We start from the raw sequence: 22,929 nt of genomic DNA, 5'->3' as shown, positions 1-22,929 counted from the left end.
TTGTAATGGAAAATAAATGGATTTTCAGGAAGAATTTTATGTATTAATACTGGGGAGAGTTTGAGACAGTGAAGAAGGGAACCCTACAGAAAAAGTCTTGTAGGTGAGCATGGGAGGAACTGATTGTTAAAGGTTAGAGGGATAAGTAATCAGAGGAGCATAGAGCACATGAAAGTGAGAGTCTGAAAGCTAAAGCAGAGATACAAAGAGCTACTAAGGGCTTTGGGGTTGGTGTCAGGAATTTGACATTTTCCCTACTAGGCATGATATAAAGGGACTGGCTAAGTAAAGCAGCGACCAAAGAACAAAAAGTGAAGTGGATTAGGATTTAACTCAATTACACTATAAAATGTAAATATAATAAATTAGTAAACTGTTTAAACCATTGTTATTTCCTCTTTCTGCACATGAAACCATAAACTATTCAATGCGCCAGTTATAAAACATTTATTTTGTATACAGGTCTTTTGCAATGACTTTACTATGCCTTGAAATACATTGGAACGTTCTTTAAAATTGTATGCCCTTTAAGGATGAGCGGCACAACATAGTGCCCAAATATAAAACTATGCATCACTTCAAAGCTCCTAATATGTAATAAAAGTTGTACAGTATTTCTAATCCTGGTCACACTGTTTCCCTAGCTTTGCCTATTGCAGAGCGCTTTGAGTTTACCAAGAGCAGCCTCGTCATCAGGAGGCCCTTCATAAAGTAAATCACAGCGATATTTCTGTGCGGTCACTGGAGAAGGTAAGTGGATAGCAATCATCTGAAGCAAAGCTTCTCCAGCGGGCAGCCAACGTCGCATTACAGCCTATGTAACACAAAGAAAATGACTATTGGTAATGGGTACACTAAAGATCAGCTGGACTGCTTTGCATTTGAAAATTGAAAATCAGAAAATATCCAAAGAATTATACATACATACATGGTGCATATCACGCAATATATACATTATTTGTGTGAAAAAGGGAAGAAGTGTTGAAAAACGTATTGACTAGCCCAATTTCCTTTCTTGAGCCATCAATAGGAATTTGCAGCGTATCCGACGATGGGCTACGCAAATCCCTTATAAGGTTTCTAGCACATTTGAATAAGACACATTACCAAAACTTTCTGAAAGGTCAGAAGCCAGCTGTTAAAATGTTTTTGGTGAACATCAGATTTATTTTTTGCTCATATTAGGAGAGTGTAAGCAGTGGCGATTGTAGAGGGGTGCTATGCACCTCCAAATGCACTTATAACCCCCGTTAAGCTGCAAAGGGCTCCATGTAGAATGTGTGCTGTATCTTCAACACTTTTGTTAGCCCCCCCAAAACATTAAGTTCTATTATGGTCTGGAGTACATACAATTCATTTCTAGAGCATTCAGACCCTCACCTCCATTCCCTTTATTTATTCCTTCCTAAGCCCTCTTCCCTTTTCTTATTGAGAATAGGCATATTTTCCACAATACTGATTTTTTTAGCTATTAAAACATAAACAAATAGACACTATCCCAAAAGTAAGTCCCTGAGAGTCATATTCTCAGTTACACACAGCATTTTCGGAACGGTTACATTGTGTTAATCAGTTAGTAAAGGGACCTAATAGTCCACATTGAAGTGCGTTTTAGTTTTGAATAGAAGGACTTCTGTATACTTAAATTAGCAACAATGCTTCCAGCAGAATCTATCCCTTTTTTGGTGGCATACACACATATGCTACACATGCTTCAGGCACCAGCATTTAAACTGCAAATTAAAGGTATATAGAACAGTCTGCTTTATTGTTGTAATAAAAAAATACTAAGCAGTGGTTTATTGTCAAAGTGATGGCAATCTTTAGCTAATCAAATGCCATGTATGTAATCTTTGCAAATAAAAAGTATTTATGTATTTTTTTTATCTATCCGTGAAAAGGGTTAAATCTGTGTCTATAGTAATGTTTTTATTGTTATGACAATAACAATGAACATCCAATTAGTGTGTGTGTCATATGACACACTCAAAGTCCAGCCCTTTAAAAAGCCCTTAGGAAGCCTATGTAGAGAGTGGGTGGGACTGCTCTCTAAGACCCCGATATTCAAAGCATCAACAAAGAAAAGGAGCGTGTCCAAGCAATGACGGTGAGCGGTGATGGCTCTCCCATAGAAGTCAATGGTAGAGTGAAGTTATCACCCGCATTTTGCTGCGCCGGGGGCCTAAACGGCGCAGACAGTGCGCTCACTGAAACAAAAAATTAGTTTCTGTGTAGGCACCCTGCAAATATTGCCTGCAGGACCTAAGTTTAATTATACCCACTAACTACCTCAAGCAATGTAATCTCGACAGTTGATATCTGGTGAGAGAAACATGGCCGTTACCCTCCTCGCAACTTGCACTTCACTGATTTGAACATATTGATCTTGTTTCGATATGTCCGAATCAAAGTGTAGGTTACTCCCATTAGCACGCACCGCTAACCCCCTACTGAACGACTATAACTACGTCACAACGAAGCAACACTCCCCTTGCTCTGCCTTGCTATCTCCCACCGACCGCCTACACCTACCTCACAGCTAACCTACACTGCCCCTGCACCGCGTAGTTAACACCCTCCCTGACTGCTTAAACCTACGTCATACCTAACCTACACACCTCTGCTAAGTCCCTAATACAACCTACACTTACATAATGTCTAACATACACTCCCCTTGAACGCCCCAGCTGACTCCCACATACTGCCTACTGTCATAAAAATACCTCACTATAGTAAACTATACTACATAATAAACCTCCACATTATAACTATGAAGCTATGTTGCTAAAATTATAATCAATGTTTAAAGAATGTGTCACAGACATGCGTTAAAACCCATCAATGCCGATCCCTCATTCCTCCCAGAAGGTAGCACCCAAAAACAAGTGGTATCAATAGGTGCCTCATTAAATTGCTGACAACATACTAAAAGGGCGACTTGATACCCTGAACCCTATGCGATCGACACCCCTTTTAAGAAGCAGCGGGGGGAAAAAACATAATTTATGCTTACCTGATAAATTCCTTTCTCCTGTAGTGTGGTCAGTCCACGGGTCATCATTACTTCTGGGATATTAACTCCTCCCCAACAGGAAGTGCAAGAGGATCACCCAGCAGAGCTGCTATATAGCTCCTCCCCTCTACGTCACACCCAGTCATTCGACCGAGAACCAACGAGAAAGGAGAAGCTAAAGGGTGCAGTGGTGACTGGAGTATAATTTAAAAATTTAGACCTGCCATAAAAAACAGGGCGGGCCGTGGACTGACCACACTACAGGAGAAAGGAATTTATCAGGTAAGCATAAATTATGTTTTCTCCTGTTAAGTGTGGTCAGTCCACGGGTCATCATTACTTCTGGGATACCAATACCAAAGCTAAAGTACACGGATGACGGGAGGGACAGGCAGGATCTTTATACGGAAGGAATCACTGCCTGAAGAACCTTTCTCCCAAAAACAGCCTCCGAAGAAGCAAAAGTGTCAAATTTGTAAAATTTGGAAAAAGTATGAAGAGAAGACCAAGTTGCAGCCTTGCAAATCTGTTCAACAGAGGCCTCATTCTTAAAGGCCCAAGTGGAAGCCACAGCTCTAGTGGAATGAGCTGTAATTCTTTCAGGAGGCTGCTGTCCAGCAGTCTCATAGGCTAAACGTATTATGCTACGAAGCCAAAAGGAGAGAGAGGTAGCAGAAGCTTTTTGACCTCTCCTCTGTCCAGAATAAACGACAAACAGGGAAGAAGTTTGGCGAAAATCTTTAGTTGCCTGTAAATAAAAACAGAATTTATGTTTACCTGATAAATTACTTTCTCCAACGGTGTGTCCGGTCCACGGCGTCATCCTTACTTGTGGGATATTCTCTTCCCCAACAGGAAATGGCAAAGAGCCCAGCAAAGCTGGTCACATGATCCCTCCTAGGCTCCGCCTTCCCCAGTCATTCGACCGACGTAAAGGAGGAATATTTGCATAGGAGAAATCATATGATACCGTGGTGACTGTAGTTAGAAAAAATAAATCATCAGACCTGATTAAAAAAAAAAACCAGGGCGGGCCGTGGACCGGACACACCGTTGGAGAAAGTAATTTATCAGGTAAACATAAATTCTGTTTTCTCCAACATAGGTGTGTCCGGTCCACGGCGTCATCCTTACTTGTGGGAACCAATACCAAAGCTTTAGGACACGGATGATGGGAGGGAGCAAATCAGGTCACCTAAATGGAAGGCACCACGGTTTGCAAAACCTTTCTCCCAAAAATAGCCTCAGAAGAAGCAAAAGTATCAAATTTGTAAAATTTGGTAAAAGTGTGCAGTGAAGACCAAGTCGCTGCCTTACATATCTGATCAACAGAAGCCTCGTTCTTGAAGGCCCATGTGGAAGCCACAGCCCTAGTGGAATGAGCTGTGATTCTTTCAGGAGGCTGCCGTCCGGCAGTCTCATAAGCCAATCTGATGATGCTTTTAAGCCAAAAAGAGAGAGAGGTAAAAGTTGCTTTTTGACCTCTCCTTTTACCAGAATAAACAACAAACAAGGAAGATGTTTGTCTGAAATCCTTTGTAGCCTCTAAATAGAATTTTAGAGCACGAACTACATCTAAATTGTGCAACAAACGTTCCTTCTTTGAAACTGGATTCGGACACAAAGAAGGCACAACTATCTCCTGGTTAATATTTTTGTTAGAAACAACTTTCGGAAGAAAACCAGGTTTAGTACGCAAAACCACCTTATCTGCATGGAACACCAGATAAGGAGGAGAACACTGCAGAGAAGATAACTCTGAAACTCTTCTAGCAGAAGAAATTGCAACCAAAAACAAAACTTTCCAAGATAATAACTTAATATCTACGGAATGTAAGGGTTCAAACGGAACCCCTTGAAGAACTGAAAGAACTAAATTGAGACTCCAAGGAGGAGTCAAAGGTTTGTAAACAGGCTTGATTCTAACCAGAGCCTGAACAAAAGCCTGAACATCTGGCACAGCCGCCAGCTTTTTGTGAAGTAAAACAGATAAAGCAGAAATCTGTCCCTTCAAAGAACTTGCAGATAATCCTTTCTCCAAACCCTCTTGTAGAAAGGATAGAATCTTAGGAATTTTTACCCTGTTCCATGGGAATCCTTTCGATTCGCACCAACAGATATATTTCTTCCATACTTTATGGTAAATTTTTCTAGTTACAGGCTTTCTAGCCTGAATAAGAGTATCAAGGACGGAATCTGAGAACCCACGCTTTGATAAAATCAAGCGTTCAATCTCCAAGCAGTCAGTTGGAGTGAGGCCAGATTCGGATGTTTGAACGGACCTTGAACAAGAAGGTCCCGTCTCAAAGGTAGCTTCCATGGTGGAGCCGATGACATATTCACCAGGTCTGCATACCAAGTTCTGCGTGGCCACGCAGGAGCTATCAAGATCACCGAAGCCCTCTCCTGATTGATCCTGGCTACCAGCCTGGGAATGAGAGGAAACGGTGGGAACACATAAGCTAGGTTGAAGTTCCAGGGCGCTACTAGTGCATCTACTAGAGTCGCCTTGGGATCCCTGGATCTGGACCCGTAGCAAGGAACCTTGAAGTTCTGACGAGACGCCATCAGATCCATGTCTGGAATGCCCCATAATTGAGTTATTTGGGCAAAGATTTCCGGATGGAGTTCCCACTCCCCCGGATGAAATGTCTGACGACTCAGAAAATCCGCTTCCCAATTTTCCACTCCTGGGATGTGGATTGCAGACAAGTGGCAGGAGTGAATCTCCGCCCATTGAATTACTTTGGTCACTTCTTCCATCGCCAGGGAACTCCTTGTTCCCCCCTGATGGTTGATATATGCAACAGTCGTCATGTTGTCTGATTGAAACCTTATGAATTTGGCCTTTGCTAGTTGAGGCCAAGCCTTGAGAGCATTGAATATCGCTCTCAGTTCCAGAATGTTTATCGGGAGAAGAGATTCTTCCCGAGACCATAGACCCTGAGCTTTCAGGTGTTTCCAGACCGCGCCCCAGCCCACCAGACTGGCGTCGGTCGTTACAATGACCCACTCTGGTCTTCTGAAGCTCATCCCTTGGGACAGGTTGTCCAGGGTCAGCCACCAACGGAGTGAATCTCTGGTCCTCTGATCTACTTGGATCGTCGGGGACAAATCTGTATAATCCCCATTCCACTGTCTGAGCATGCACAGTTGTAATGGTCTTAGATGAATTCGCGCAAAAGGAACTATGTCCATTGCCGCAACCATCAAACCTATTACTTCCATGCACTGCGCTATGGAAGGAAGAAGAACAGAATGAAGTACTTGACAAGAGCTTAGAAGTTTTGATTTTCTGGCTTCTGTCAGAAAAATCTTCATTTCTAAGGAGTCTATTATTGTTCCCAAGAAGGGAACTCTTGTTGACGGGAATAGAGAACTTTTTTCTACGTTCACTTTCCACCCGTGAGATCTGAGAAAGGCTAGGACAATGTCCGTGTGAGCCTTTGCTTGTGGCAGAGACGACGCTTGAATCAGTATGTCGTCCAAGTAGGGTACTACTGCAATGCCCCTTGGCCTTAGCACCGCTAGAAGGGACCCTAGTACCTTTGTGAAAATTCTTGGAGCAGTGGCTAATCCGAATGGAAGTGCCACAAACTGGTAATGCTTGTCCAGAAAGGCGAATCTTAGGAACCGATGATGTTCCTTGTGGATAGGAATATGTAGATACGCATCCTTTAAATCCACCGTGGTCATGAATTGACCTTCCTGGATGGTAGGAAGAATAGTCCGAATGGTTTCCATCTTGAACGATGGAACCTTGAGAAATTTGTTTAGGATCTTGAGATCCAAAATTGGCCTGAATGTTCCCTCTTTTTTGGGAACTATGAACAGATTGGAGTAAAACCCCATCCCTTGTTCTCCTAATGGAACAGGATGAATCACTCCCATTTTTAACAGGTCTTCTACACAATGTAAGAATGCCTGTCTTTTTATTTGGTCTGAAGACAATTGAGACCTGTGGAACCTTCCCCTTGGGGGTAGTTCCTTGAATTCCAGGAGATAACCTTGAGAAACTATTTCTAGCGCCCAAGGATCCTGAACATCTCTTGCCCAAGGCTGAGCGAAGAGAGAGAGTCTGCCCCCCACCAGATCCGGTCCCGGATCGGGGGCCAGCATCTCATGCTGTCTTGGTAGCGGTAGCGGGTTTCTTGGCCTGCTTACCTTTGTTCCAGCCTTGCATCGGTCTCCAGGCTGGCTTGGTTTGAGAAGAATTACCCTCTTGCTTAGAGGATGTAGAATTTGAGGCTGGTCCGTTTCTGCGAAAGGGACGAAAATTTGCTTTATTTTTAGCTTTAAAAGACCTATCCTGAGGAAGGGCGTGGCCCTTTCCCCCAGTGATGTCTGAAATAATCTCTTTCAAGTCAGGGCCAAACAGCGTTTTCCCCTTGAAAGGGATGTTAAGCAATCTATTCTTGGAGGACACATCCGCTGACCAAGACTTCAGCCAAAGCGCTCTGCGCGCCACAATAGCAAAACCTGAATTTTTCGCCGCTAATCTAGCTAATTGCAAAGTGGCGTCTAAGGTAAAAGAGTTAGCCAACTTAAGTGCTTGAACTCTGTCCATAACCTCCTCATAAGAAGATGCTTTATTGAGCGACTTTTCTAGTTCCTCGAACCAGAAACACGCTGCTGTAATGACAGGAACAATGCATGAAATTGGTTGTAGAAGGTAACCTTGCTGAACAAACATCTTTTTAAGCAAACCCTCTAATTTTTTATCCATAGGATATTTGAAAGCACAACTATCTTCTATAGGGATAGTGGTGCGTTTGTTTAGAGTAGAAACCGCCCCCTCGACCTTGGGGACTGTCTGCCATAAGTCCTTCCTGGGGTCGACCATAGGAAACAATTTCTTAAATATAGGGGGAGGGACAAAAGGTATGCCGGGCCTTTCCCATTCTTTATTTACAATGACCGCCACCCGCTTGGGTATAGGAAAAGCTTCGGGGGGCACCGGGACCTCTAGGAACCTGTCCATCTTACATAATTTCTCTGGAATGACCAAATTGTCACAATCATCCAGAGTAGATAACACCTCCTTAAGCAGAGCGCGGAGATGTTCCAATTTAAATTTGAATGTAATAACGTCAGGTTCAGCTTGTTGAGAAATTTTTCCTGAATCTGAAATTTCTCCCTCAGACAAAACCTCCCTAGCCCCTTCAGACTGGTGTAAGGGCATGTCAGAACCATTATCATCAGCGTCCTCATGCTCTTCAGTATCTAAAACAGAGCAGTCGCGCTTTCGCTGATAAGTGGGCATTTTGGCTAAAATGTTTTTAATAGAATTATCCATTACAGCCGTTAATTGTTGCATAGTAAGGAGGATTGGCGCACTAGATGCACTAGGGACCTCCTGAGTGGGCAAGACTGGTGTAGACATAGAAGGAGATGATGCAGTACCATGCTTACTCCCCTCACTTAAGGAATCATTTTGGGCAACATTATTATCAGTGGCATCATTGTCCCTACTTTGTTTGTCACATTCATCACATATATTTAAATGGAGAGGAACCTTGGCTTCCGAACATACAGAACATCGTCTATCTGATAGTTCAGACATGTTAATAGGCATAAACTTGATAACAAAGCACAAAAAACGTTTTAAAATAAAACCGTTACTGTCTCTTTAAATTTTAAACTGAACACACTTTTTTACTGAATATACGCAAAAGTATGAAGGAATTGTTCAAAATTCACCAAAATTTCACCACAGTGTCATAAAGCCTTAAAAGTATTGCACACCAAATTTGAAAGCTTTAACTCTTAAAATAACGGAACCGGAGCCGTTTTTACATTTAACCCCTATACAGTCCCTGGTATCTGCTTTGCTGAGACCCAACCAAGCCCAGAGGGGAATACGATACCAAATGACGCCTTCAATAAGCTTTTTCAGTGGATCTGAGCTCCTCACACATGCATCTGCATGCCTTGCTTCTCAAAAACAACTGCGCATTAGTGGCGCGAAAATGAGGCTCTGCCTATGACTAGAAAAGGCCCCCAGTGAAAAAGGTGTCCAATACAGTGCCTGCCGTTTTTTTAACAGAATTTCCAAGATTAAAATAACTCTCCAAAGTTATAAACCATTAAATATGCTTATAAAGTAATCGTTTTGGCCCAGAAAAATGTCTACCAGTCTTTAAAGCCCTTGTGAAGCCCTTTATTCTTATATTGAAAATTAAGAAAATGGCTTACCGGATCCCATAGGGAAAATGACAGCTTCCAGCATTACCAAGTCTTGTTAGAAATGTGTCATACCTCAAGCAGCCAAAGTCTGCTCACTGTTTCCCCCAACTGAAGTTAATTCCTCTCAACAGTCCTGTGTGGAAACAGCCATCGATTTTAGTAACGGTTGCTAAAATCATTTTCCTCTTACAAACAGAAATCTTCATCTCTTTTCTGTTTCAGAGTAAATAGTACATACCAGCACTATTTTAAAATAACAAACTCTTGATTGAAGAATAAAAACTACATTTAAACACCAAAATACTCTGAGCCATCTCCGTGGAGATGTTGCCTGTGCAACGGCAAAGAGAATGACTGGGGAAGGCGGAGCCTAGGAGGGATCATGTGACCAGCTTTGCTGGGCTCTTTGCCATTTCCTGTTGGGGAAGAGAATATCCCACAAGTAAGGATGACGCCGTGGACCGGACACACCTATGTTGGAGAAATTTCAGGGCACGGACTACATCCAGATTGTGTAGAAGTCGTTCCTTCTTTGAAGAAGGATTAGGACACAATGATGGAACAACAATCTCTTGATTGATATTCCTATTAGTGACCACCTTAGGTAAGAACCCAGGTTTAGTACGCAGAACTACCTTGTCTGAATGAAAAATCAGATAAGGAGAATCACAATGTAAGGCCGATAACTCAGAGACTCTTCGAGCCGAGGAAATGGCCATTAAAAACAGAACTTTCCAAGATAACAATTTGATATCAATGGAATGAAGGGGTTCAAACGGAACACCCTGTAAAACGTTAAGAACTAAGTTTAAACTCCATGGTGGAGCAACAGTTTTAAACACAGGCTTAATCCTGGCCAACGCCTGACAAAAAGCCTGAACGTCTGGAACTTCTGACAGACGTTTGTGTAAAAGAATGGACAGAGCTGAGATCTGTCCCTTTAAGGAACTAGCGGATAAACCCTTTTCTAAACCTTCTTGTAGAAAAGACAATATCCTAGGAATCCTAACCTTACTCCATGAGTAACTCTTGGATTCGCACCAATGTAAGTATTTACGCCATATTTTATGGTAAATCTTTCTGGTAACAGGCTTCCTAGCCTGTATTAAGGTATCAATTACTGACTCAGAAAATCCACGTTTTGATAAAATCAAGCGTTCAATTTCCAAGCAGTCAGCTTCAGAGAAATTAGATTTTGATGTTTGAAAGGACCCTGGATCAGACAGGCAGAGACCAAGGTGGACAGGATGACATGTCCACTAGATCTGCATACCAGGTCCTGCGTGGCCACGCGGGCGCTATTAGAATCACCGATGCTCTCTCCTGTTTGATCCTGGCAATCAATCGAGGAAGCATCGGGAAGGGTGGAAACACATAAGCCATCCCGAAGGTCCAAGGTGCTGTCAAAGCATCTACCAGGACCGCTCCCGGGTCCCTGGATCTGGACCCGTAACAAGGAAGCTTGGCGTTCTGTCGAGACGCCATGAGATCTATCTCTGGTTTGCCCCAACGTCGAAGTATTTGGGCAAAGACCTCCGGATGAAGTTCCCACTCCCCCGGATGAAAAGTCTGACGACTCAGGAAATCCGCCTCCCAGTTCTCCACTCCCGGGATGTGGATTGCTGACAGGTGGCAAGAGTGAGACTCTGCCCAGCGAATTATCTTTGATACTTCCATCATCGCTAGGGAGCTTCTTGTCCCTCCTTGATGGTTGATGTAAGCTACAGTCGTGATGTTGTCCGACTGAAACCTGATGAACCCCCGAGTTGTTAACTGGGGCCAAGCCAGAAGGGCATTGAGAACTGCTCTCAATTCCAGAATGTTTATTGGAAGGAGACTCTCCTCCTGAGTCCATGATCCCTGAGCCTTCAGAGAATTCCAGACAGCGCCCCAACCTAGTAGGCTGGCGTCTGTTGTTACAATTGTCCAATCTGGCCTGCTGAATGGCATCCCCCTGGACAGATGTGGCCGAGAAAGCCACCATAGAAGAGAATTTCTGGTCTCTTGATCCAGATTCAGAGTAGGGGACAAATCTGAGTAATCCCCATTCCACTGACTTAGCATGCACAATTGCAGCGGTCTGAGATGTAGGCGTGCAAAGGGTACTATGTCCATTGCCGCTACCATTAAGCCGATTACCTCCATGCATTGAGCCACTGACGGGTGTTGAATGGAATGAAGGACACGGCAAGCATTTTGAAGCTTTGTTAACCTGTCTTCTGTCAGGTAGATCTTCATTTCTACAGAATCTATAAGAGTCCCCAAGAAGGGAACTCTTGTGAGTGGAAAGAGAGAACTCTTCTTTTCGTTCACCTTCCACCCATGTGACCTTAGAAATGCCAGTACTAACTCTGTATGAGACTTGGCAGTTTGAAAGCTTGAAGCTTGTATCAGAATGTCGTCTAGATACGGAGCTACCGAAATTCCTCGCGGTCTTAGTACCGCCAGAAGAGTGCCCAGAACCTTTGTGAAGATTCTTGGAGCCGTAGCCAATCCGAATGGAAGAGCTACAAACTGGTAATGCCTGTCTAGGAAGGCAAACCTTAGATACCGGTAATGATCTTTGTGAATCGGTATGTGAAGGTAAGCGTCCTTTAAATCCACTGTGGTCATGTACTGACCCTTTTGGATCATGGGTAAGATTGTCCAAATAGTTTCCATTTTGAACGATGGAACTCTTAGGAATTTGTTTAGGATCTTTAAATCCAAGATTGGTCTGAAGGTTCCTTCTTTCTTGGGAACCACAAACAGATTTGAGTAAAACCCCTGTCCGTGCTCCGACTGCGGAACCGGGTGGATCACTCCCATTAGTAAGAGATCTTGTACACAGCGTAGAAACGCCTCTTTCTTTATTTGGTCTGTTGACAACCTTGAAAGATGAAAGGATTTGAAGTCCAGAAGATATCCCTGAGATATGATCTCTAAAGCCCAGGGATCCTGGACATCTCTTGCCCAAGCCTGGGCGAAGAGAGAAAGTCTGCCCCCCACTAGATCCGTTCCCGGATCGGGGGCCCTCAATTCATGCTGTCTTAGGGGCAGCAGCAGGTTTTCTGGCCTGCTTGCCCTTGTTCCAGGACTGGTTAGGTCTCCAGCCTTGTCTGTAGCGAGCAACAGCTCCTTCCTGTTTTGGCGCAGAGGAAGTTGATGCTGCTCCTGCCTTGAAATTACGAAAGGAACGAAAATTAGACTGTCTAGCCCTAGGTTTGGCTCTGTCTTGAGGCAGGGCATGGCCTTTACCTCCTGTAATGTCAGCGATAATTTCTTTCAAACCGGGCCCAAATAAGGTCTGCCCTTTGAAAGGTATGTTAAGTAATTTAGATTTAGAAGTAACATCAGCTGACCAGGATTTTAGCCACAGTGCTCTGCGTGCCTGAATGGCGAATCCGGAATTCTTAGCCGTAAGTTTAGTTAAATGTACTACGGCATCTGAAACAAATGAATTAGCTAGCTTAAGGGTTTTAAGCTTATTTGAAATCTCATCTATAGTTATTGAGTCAAGAGTCTCTTCCAGAGACTCGGACCAAAAAGCGGCCGCAGCCGTGACAGACGCAATACATGCAAGGGGTTGCAATATAAAACCTTGTTGAACAAACATTTTCTTAAGGTAACCCTCTAATTTTTTATCCATTGTATCTGAAAAGGCACAGCTATCCTCCACCGGGATAGTGGTACGCTTAGCCAGAGTAGAAACTGCTCCCTCCACCTTAGGGACCATCTGCCATAAGTCCCGTGTGGTGGCGTCTATTGGAAACATTTTTCTAAATACAGGAGGGGGGGAAAAGGGTACACCGGGCCTATCCCACTCCTTAGTAATTATCTCTGTAAGCCTCTTAGGTATAGGAAATACGTCAGTACTCGCCGGTACCGCATAGTATCTATCCAGCCTACATAATTTTTCTGGGATTGCAACGGTGTTACAATCATTCAGAGCCGCTAATACCTCCCCTAGCAGTACACAGAGGTTTTCTAGCTTAAACTTAAAGTTTGAAATGTCTGAATCCACTCTATTGGGATCAGATCCGTCACCTGCAGATTGAAGCTCTCCGTCCTCATGTTCTGCAAATTGTGACGCAGTATCTGACATGGCCCTATTATTATCAGCGCACTCTGTTCTCACCCCAGAGTGATCTCGCTTACCTCTAAGTTCTGGTAATTTAGACAAAACTTCAGTCATAACATTAGCCATGTCCTGTAGAGTGATTTGTAATGGCCGCCCTGATGTACTTGGCGTTACAATATCACGCACCTCCCGAGCGGGAGATGCAGGTACTGACACGTGAGGCAAGTTAGTCGGCATAACTTTCCCCTCGTTGTTTGGTGAATGATGTTCAATTTGTACAGATTGACTTTTATTCAAAGTAGCATCAATGCAATTAGTACATAAATTTCTATTGGGCTCCACCTTGGCTTTAGCACATATAGCACAGAGATATTCCTCTGAGTCAGACATGTTTAACACACTAGCAATTAAACTAGCAAACTTGGAAATACTTTTCAACTCAATTTACAAGTAATATGAAAACGTACTGTGCCTTTAAGAAGCACAGAAAAAAATTATGACAGTTGAGTAACAATGAACCGGAGAAACTATAAAATCAAATTTTTTCCGGTAAAAATTCAATTTAGCAAAGGATTGCCCCCATTAGTAATGGATAACTAACCCTTAAATAGCAGAAAAAATGTACAAAATATAAACGTTTTTTATCACAGTCAAAGCACAATCTCACAGGTCTGCTGTGAGTGATTACCTCCCTCAAAATAATTTTTGAAGACCCTTGAGCTCTGTAGAGACGATCCGGATCATGCAGGGAAGAAAACAGACTTGTGACTGAATTTTTGATGCGTAGTAAAAGCGCCAAAATAGGCCCCTCCCCCTCACACACAACAGTGAGGGAAGATCAGTAAACTGTCTTAAATTAAAATAAACGACAGCCAAGTGGAAAAACAGTGCCCAAAACAATTATTCACCCAGTACCTCAGATAAATAAACGATTTAACATGCCAGCAAAACGTTTAACATCAAATAAAATGAAGTATCATTAAAAAGCCTGCTGCAAGTCGTTCCCACTGCAAGTTAGGCTAAAAGTTTTATACATACAGTATTATCCCAGTGAAGTGCCATTCCCCAGAATACTGAAGTGTAAACATATAAACATAACAGCCTGATACCAGTTGCTACTACTGCATTTAAGGCTGAACTTACATTATATCGGTATTGGCAGTATTTTCTCAGTCAATTCCATTCCTCAGAAAATAATATACTGCTACATACCTCTTTGCAGGTGAACCTGCCCGCTGTCCCCTGATCTGAAGTTTACCTCACTGCTCAGAATGGCCGAGAACAGCAAAATGATCTTAACTACGCCGGCTAAAATCATACAGAAAACTCAGGTAGATTCTTCTTCAAATTCTACCTGAGAAGGAACAACACACTCCGGTGCTGTTTTAAAATAACAAACTTTTGATTGAAGATATAAAAACTAAGTATAATCACCACAGTCCTCTCACACATCCTATCTATTAGTTGGGTGCAAGAGAATGACTGGGTGTGACGTAGAGGGGAGGAGCTATATAGCAGCTCTGCTGGGTGATCCTCTTGCACTTCCTGTTGGGGAGGAGTTAATATCCCAGAAGTAATGATGACCCGTGGACTGACCACACTTAACAGGAGAAAATATTTTGCTGTGAATGGAAAATCTTGCCATTGAAAAGCTGGACAGACTGATATGGCTGAAAAGTTGTATCTAAAATGGAAGACAGGGCTTTGAATATTACACACTAACGACCATGTTTCACAATTAAAAGCTTACCTGATAAAAAAAAATTATTTCCGGGCATGGAGAGTCCACAACGTCATTCCAATTACTAGTGGGATATTCAACTCCTGGCCAGCAGGAGGAGGCAAAGCTGTTAAGTGTAACTTCCCTTACCCATAATCCCCAGTCATTCAGCCGAAGGAAAGTGGAAAAAGAAGAAACACAAGGGTATAGAGGTGCCTGAGGTTTACTCAAAAAAACTGCAGAATTATAATTAAAAAGAGGACGGGGTCATGGACTCTCCATGCCTGGAAAGAAAGAAATTTATCAGGTAAGCATAAATTTTGTTTTCTTTCCTATGGCATGGAGAGTCCACAATGTCATTCCAATTACTAGTGGGAACCAATACCCAAGCAAGAGGACACGGAATGAAAAGGGAGGGAGAACAAGGCAGGAGGACCTAAACAGAAGGCACCACCGCATTACCCACAGTGAGCACGGCAGCTTTTTGGAGTTTCTGAAGCGGTTTCAGGACTATTCTTATCCGGTAAACGATTCCGGAACAAGCAAAGGCAGAGGTGAGCAGAACGTCATCAGACGCATCAGAGGCGTAACCGCGCCCCCTATTGCGACGAGCAGCTGAGGAGGGTATGGTAGGCTGAATGGAGAACGCTGAGGAGTACTAGAAGGTACCGGCCAAGATCCGAGAGAGGATTGTTGCAGCGCAGGAACCATAGCCTCTACCCAAGGACCGGCAGGCTGACACGGGGGGCACGGTAAGAAAATCTTTAAACAGTATGGAACTTTTGTTATTATCATTGTTGAACACACGCTCCTAACTTACCTCTGCTTGGGCTGTGAGCCACGTTTGGTAACTTTGAATATACCAGCCACGGATGTTTTTTGCTGTTAAAATTTGGTTGACCATTTGAAAAAGAAGAAACACAAGGGTATAGAGGTGCCTGAGGTTTACTCAAAAAAACTGCAGAATTATAATTAAAAAGAGGACTGGGTCACGGACTCTCCATGCCTGGAAAGAAAGAAATTTATCAGGTAAGCATAAATTTTGTTTTCTTTCCTATGGCATGGAGAGTCCACAATGTCATTCCAATTACTAGTGGGAACCAATACCCAAGCAAGAGGACATGAAAAGGGAGGGAGAACAAGGCAGGAGGACCTAAACAGAAGGCACCACCGCTTGAAGAACCTTTCTCCCAAAAGAGTCCTAAGCCGAGGTAAAATATCAAATTTGTAGAATTTGAAAAAAGTATGCAAAGAGGACCATGTTGCCACCTTGCAAATCTGTTCCACAAAAGCTTCAATTATGAAAGCCCAAGATGAGGGGACAGTCCTAGTGAAAAGAGACATAATTCTCTCAGGAGGCTGCTGTCCAGGCTGCTGTCCAGCTGTCTCATAAGCGAAACAAATCTAACTTCTCAACCAGAGGGAAAAGGTAGTAAAAGTGGCCTTCTGACCTTTACGCTTTCCAGAGAAAACCACAAACAGGGCAGAAAATCCAAAAATCTTTAGTAGCTAGTAGGTAAAATTTTAGAAAATGCACAACATCCAAGTTATGCAAAAGGCATTCCTTATGAAAAACATAATTTATGCTTACCTGATAAATTCCTTTCTTCTGTTGTGTGATCAGTCCACGGGTCATCATTACTTCTGGGATATAACTCCTCCCCAACAGGAAATGCAAGAGGATTCACCCAGCAGAGCTGTATATAGCTCCTCCCCTCTACGTCAGTCCCAGTCATTCGACCAAGAATCAACGAGAAAGGAGTAACCAAGGGTGAAGTGGTGACTGGAGTATAATTTAAAAGATATTTACCTGCCTTAAAACAGGGCGGGCCGTGGACTGATCACACAACAGAAGAAAGGAATTTATCAGGTAAGCATAAATTATGTTTTCTTCTGTTATGTGTGATCAGTCCACGGGTCATCATTACTTCTGGGATACCAATACCAAAGCAAAAGTACACGGATGACGGGAGGGATAGGCAGGCTCATTATACAGAAGGAACCACTGCCTGAAGAACCTTTCTCCCAAAAATAGCCTCCGAAGAAGCAAAAGTGTCAAATTTGTAAAATTTGGAAAAAGTATGAAGCGAAGACCAAGTTGCAGCCTTGCAAATCTGTTCAACAGAGGCCTCATTCTTAAAGGCCCAAGTGGAAGCCACAGCTCTAGTGGAGTGAGCTGTAATTCTTTCAGGAGGCTGCTGTCCAGCAGTCTCATAGGCTAAACGTATTATGCTACGAAGCCAAAAGGAGAGAGAGGTAGCAGAAGCTTTTTGACCTCTCCTCTGTCCAGAATAAACGACAAACAGGGAAGAAGTTTGGCGAAAATCTTTAGTTGCCTGCAAGTAGAACTTGAGGGCACGAACTACATCCAGATTGTGTAGAAGACGTTCCTTCTTTGAAGAAGGATTTGGACACAAGGATGGAACAACAATCTCTTGATTGATATTCCTGTTAGTGACTACCTTAGGTAAGAACCCAGGTTTAGTACGCAGAACTACCTTGTCTGAGTGAAAAATCAGATAAGGAGAATCACAATGTAAGGCTGATAACTCAGAGACTCTTCAAGCCGAGGAAATAGCCATTAAAAACAGAACTTTCCAAGATAACAATTTTATATCAATGGAATGAAGGGGTTCAAATGGAACACCCTGTAAAACGTTAAGAACTAAGTTTAAACTCCATGGTGGAGCAACAGCTTTAAACACAGGCTTGATCCTAGTCAAAGCCTGACAAAAAGCCTGGACGTCTGGATTTTCTGACAGACGCCTGTGTAACAAGATGGACAGAGCTGAAATCTGTCCCTTTAATGAACTAGCTGATAAACCCTTTTCTAACCCTTCTTGTAGAAAAGACAATATCCTAGAGATCCTAACCTTACTCCAGGAGTAATGTTTGGATTCGCACCAGTATAGGTATTTACGCCATATTTTATGGTAAATCTTTCTGGTAACAGGCTTCCTAGCCTGTATCAGGGTATCAATAACCGACTCAGAAAAACCACGTTTTGATAAAATCAAACGTTCAATTTCCAAGCAGTCAGCTTCAGAGAAGTTAGATTTTGATGTTTGAATGGACCCTGTATCAGAAGGTCCTGTCTTAGAGGTAGAGACCAAGGCGGACAGGACGACATGTCCACTAGATCTGCATACCAAGTCCTGCGTGGCCATGCAGGCGCTATTAGAATCACTGATGCTCTCTCCTGCTTGATTTTGGCAATCAATCGAGGAAGCAGCGGAAAGGGTGGAAACACATAAGCCATCCCGAAGTTCCAAGGTGCTGTCAAAGCATCTATCAGAACCGCTCCCGGATCCCTGGATCTGGACCCGTAGCGAGGAAGTTTGGCGTTCTGGCGAGACGCCATGAGGTCTATCTCTGGTTTGCCCCAACGTCGAAGTATTTGGGCAAAAACCTCCGGATGAAGTTCCCACTCCCCCGGATGAAAAGTCTGGCGACTCAAGAAATCCGCCTCCCAGTTCTCCACTCCCGGGATGTGGATTGCTGACAGGTGGCAAGAGTGAGACTCTGCCCAGCGAATTATCTTTGATACTTCCACCATTGCTAGGGAGCTTCTTGTCCCTCCCTGATGGTTGATGTAAGCTACAGTCGTGATGTTGTCCGACTGAAACCTGATGAACCCCCGAGTTGTTAATTGGGGCCAAGCTAGAAGGGCATTGAGAACTGCCCTCAATTCCAGAATGTTTATTGGAAGGAGACTCTCCTCCTGATTCCACAGTCCCTGAGCCTTCAGAGAATTCCAGACAGCGCCCCAACCTAGTAGGCTGGCGTCTGTTGTTACAATTGTCCAGTCTGGCCTGCTGAATGGCATCCCCCTGGACAGGTGTGGCCGATGAAGCCACCATAGAAGAGAATTTCTGGTCTCTTGATTCAGATTCAGAGTAGGGGACAAATCTGAGTAATCCCCATTCCACTGACTTAGCATGCATAATTGCAGAGGTCTGAGGTGTAGGCGTGCAAAAGGTACTATGTCCATTGCCGCTACCATTAAGCCGATCACCTCCATGCATTGAGCTACTGACGGGTGTTGAATGGAATGAAGGACACGGCATGCATTTTGAAGCTTTGTTAACCTGTCCTCTGTCAGGTAAATCTTCATTTCTACAGAATCTATAAGAGTCCCCAAGAATGGAACTCTTGTGAGAGGAAAAAGAGAACTCTTCTTTTCGTTCACTTTCCATCCATGCGACCTTAGAAATGCCAGAACTAACTCTGTATGAGACTTGGCAGTTTGAAAGCTTGAAGCTTGTATTAGAATGTCGTCTAGGTATGGAGCTACCGAAATCCCTCGCGGTCTTAGTACCGCCAGAAGGGCACCCAGAACCTTTGTGAAGATTCTTGGAGCCGTAGCCAATCCGAATGGAAGAGCTACAAACTGGTAGTGCCTGTCTAAGAAGGCAAACCTTAGATACCGGTGATGATCTTTGTGGATCGGTATGTGAAGGTAAGCATCCTTTAAATCCACTGTGGTCATGTACTGACCCTCTTGGATCATGGGTAAGATTGTCCGAATAGTTTCCATTTTGAACGATGGAACTCTTAGGAATTTGTTTAGAATCTTTAAATCTAAGATTGGCCTGAAAGTTCCCTCTTTTTTGGGAACCACAAACAGGTTTGAGTAGAACCCTTGTCCTTGTTCCGACCGCGGAACCGGATGGATCACTCCCATTATTAACAGATCTTGTACGCAGCGAAGAAACGCTTCTTTCTTTATCTGGTTTGTTGACAACCTTGACAGATGAAATCTCCCTCTTGGGGGAGATAATTTGAAGTCTAGAAGGTATCCCTGAGATATGATCTCTAGTGCCCAGGGATCCTGAACATCTCTTGCCCAGGCCTGGGCGAAGAGAGAGAGTCTGCCCCCCACTAGATCCGGTCCCGGATCGGGGGCTCTCGGTTCATGCTGTCTTTGGGGCAGCAGCAGGTTTCCTGGCCTGCTTGCTCTTGTTCCAGGACTGGTTAGGCTTCCAGCCTTGCCTGTAACGAGCAACAGCTCCTTCCTGTTTTGGTGCAGTGGAGGTTGATGCTGCTCCTGTTTTGAAGTTCCGAAAGGGACGAAAATTAGACTGTCTAGCCTTAGCTTTGGCTTTGTCTTGAGGTAGGGCGTGGCCCTTACCTCCTGTAATGTCAGCGATAATCTCTTTCAAACCGGGCCCAAATAAAGACTGCCCCTTGAAAGGTATATTAAGTAATTTGGACTTAGAAGTAACATCAGCTGACCAGGATTTTAGCCACAGCGCCCTACGTGCCTGTATGGCGAATCCTGAGTTCTTAGCCGTAAGTTTGGTTAAATGTACTACGGCCTCCGAAATGAAGGAATTAGCTAGTTTAAGGACTCTAAGCCTGTCCGTAATGTCGTCTAGCGTAGATGAACTAAGGTTCTCTTCAAGCGACTCAATCCAAAATGCTGCCGCAGCCGTAATCGGCGCGATACATGCAAGGGGTTGTAATATAAAACCTTGTTGAACAAACATTTTCTTAAGGTAACCCTCTAATTTTTTATCCATTGGATCTGAGAAAGCACAGCTATCCTCCACCGGGATAGTGGTACGCTTAGCTAAAGTAGAAACTGCTCCCTCCACCTTGGGGACCGTTTGCCATAAGTCCCGAGTGGTGGCGTCTATTGGAAACATCTTTCTAAATATTGGAGGGGGTGAGAACGGCACACCGGGTCTATCCCACTCCTTAGTAACAATTTCAGTTAGTCTCTTAGGTATAGGAAAAACGTCAGTACTCGCCGGTACCGCAAAGTATTTATCCAACCTACACAGTTTCTCTGGTATTGCAACGGTGTTACAATCGTTGAGAGCTGCTAAGACCTCCCCTAGTAATACACGGAGGTTCTCCAATTTAAATTTAAAATTTGAAATATCTGAGTCCAATCTGTTTGGATCAGAACCGTCACCCACAGAATGAAGCTCTCCGTCCTCATGCTCTGCGAGCTGTGACGCAGTATCAGACATGGCCCTAGCATTGTCAGCGCACTCTGTTCTCACCCCAGAGTGATCACGCTTGCCTCTTAGTTCTGGTAATTTAGACAAAACTTCAGTCATAACAGTAGCCATATCTTGTAATGTTATCTGTAATGGCCGCCCAGATGTACTAGGCGCCAAAATATCACGCACCTCCCGGGCGGGAGATGCAGGTACTGCCGCGTGAGGCGAGTTAGTCGGCATAACTCTCCCCTCGCTGTTTGGTGAAATTTGTTCACATTGTACAGATTGACTTTTATTTAAAGTAGCATCAATACAGTTAGTACATAAATTTCTATTGGGCTCCACCTTGGCATTGGAACAAATGACACAGATATCTTCCTCTGAGTCAGACATGTTTAACACACTAGCAAAAAACTTACAACTTGGTTATAATCTTTTTTAGCCAAAAACGTACTGTGCCTCAAAGAGGTACTAACGATTAAATGACAGTTGAAATAATGAACTGAAAAACAGTTATAGCATCAAACTTTAAAACAACAAAACTTTTAGCAAAGGTTTGTTCCCATTAGTAAAATAACAATAATTAAATTTGACATAAAAAATACAAAGCAACGCTTTTATTCACAGTCACTATAAGAATTCTCACAGCTCTGCTGAGAGAATTTACCTCCCTTCAAAGAAGTTTGAAGACCCCTGAGATCTATCAGAGATGAACCGGATCATGCAGGAAATATAAAAGTAACTGACTGGTATCTTTTGATGCGTAGCAAAGAGCGCCAAAAACGGCCCCTCCCTCTCCCACACAGCAGTGAAGAGAAACGAAACTGTCACAATTAAAGCAAAAAAACTGCCAAGTGGAAAATAATGCCCAAATATTTATTCACACAGTACCTCAGCAATGTAAACGATTCTACATTCCAGCAAAAACGTTTAACATGATAAATAGTTATTAAAAAGGATTAGTGACCTTTAACAGAGTAGTTCCGGTGAAATACCATCCCCAGAATACTGAAGTGTATACATACATGTCATTTTAACGGTATGGCAGGATTTTCTCATCAATTCCATTCAGAAAATAAAAACTGCTACATACCTCAATGCAGATTCATCTGCCCGCTGTCCCCTGATCTGAAGCCTTTACCTCCCTCAGATGGCCGAGAACAGCAATATGATCTTAACTACTCCGGTTAAAATCATAGTAAAAAACTCTGACAGATTCTTCCTCAAACTCTGCCAGAGAAGTAATAACACGCTCCGGTGCTATTTTAAAATAACAAACTTTTGATTGAAGTCATAAAAACTAAGTATAATCACCATAGTCCTCTCACACATCCTATCTAGTCGTTGGGTGCAAGAGAATGACTGGGACTGACGTAGAGGGGAGGAGCTATATACAGCTCTGCTGGGTGAATCCTCTTGCATTTCCTGTTGGGGAGGAGTTATATCCCAGAAGTAATGATGACCCGTGGACTGATCACACATAACAGAAGAAAGAAGGATTAGGACAAAGAGAAGGAACAACAATTTACTGATTAATGTGTTTGTGAACAAGAAAAGACAGTGCAGAAATGTGACCCTTCAGAGTACTGACTGACAAACCTATTTCCAGGCTACCCTGAAGAAAGGATAAAATTCAGGGAATCTTCACCCGGCTCAAGGAGAAACCCTTAGATTCGAACCAAAAAAAAGTATTTTCACCATACCGATTGATAAATCCTGCAAATAACAGGTTTACAAGCCTGAAACATAGTAACAATGACCACTTAAGAAAAACCACGTCTAGACAGGACTAGGCGTTCAATCTCCAAGCAGTCAGCTTCAGAGAATCTAGATCTGGATGGAGGAAAGGACCCTGGACTAGAAGGTCCTTCCTCAGAGAAAACCTCCAAGGTGGAAGAGATGACATCTTCACCAGATCCGCGAACCAGATCCTGCGAGGCCAGGCAGGAGCTAAGAGAATCACTGACGCTCTCCTGTTTGCTCTCCTTGCATGAGTCAT

At 43.3% G+C, this 22,929-nt stretch overlaps 1 protein-coding gene across 1 annotated transcript in view; it reads right to left on the bottom strand.

Moving 5' to 3' along the window:
* LOC128648424 (elongation factor 2) overlaps positions 1-22,929 on the bottom strand; it is a 196,233-nt gene that overhangs the window by 60,602 nt on the left and 112,702 nt on the right. The window contains exon 8 of the mRNA XM_053701080.1: positions 676-814. Coding sequence (XP_053557055.1) covers positions 676-814 — 139 coding nt within the window. The remainder of the gene's footprint in view (positions 1-675; positions 815-22,929) is intronic.

Source organism: Bombina bombina, chromosome 2, assembly GCF_027579735.1.
Source record: "Bombina bombina isolate aBomBom1 chromosome 2, aBomBom1.pri, whole genome shotgun sequence".
NCBI lineage: Eukaryota > Metazoa > Chordata > Amphibia > Anura > Bombinatoridae > Bombina > Bombina bombina.
Note: the sequence above shows the minus strand (reverse complement) of the source record. Positions and strands in the feature narration are given on the sequence as shown.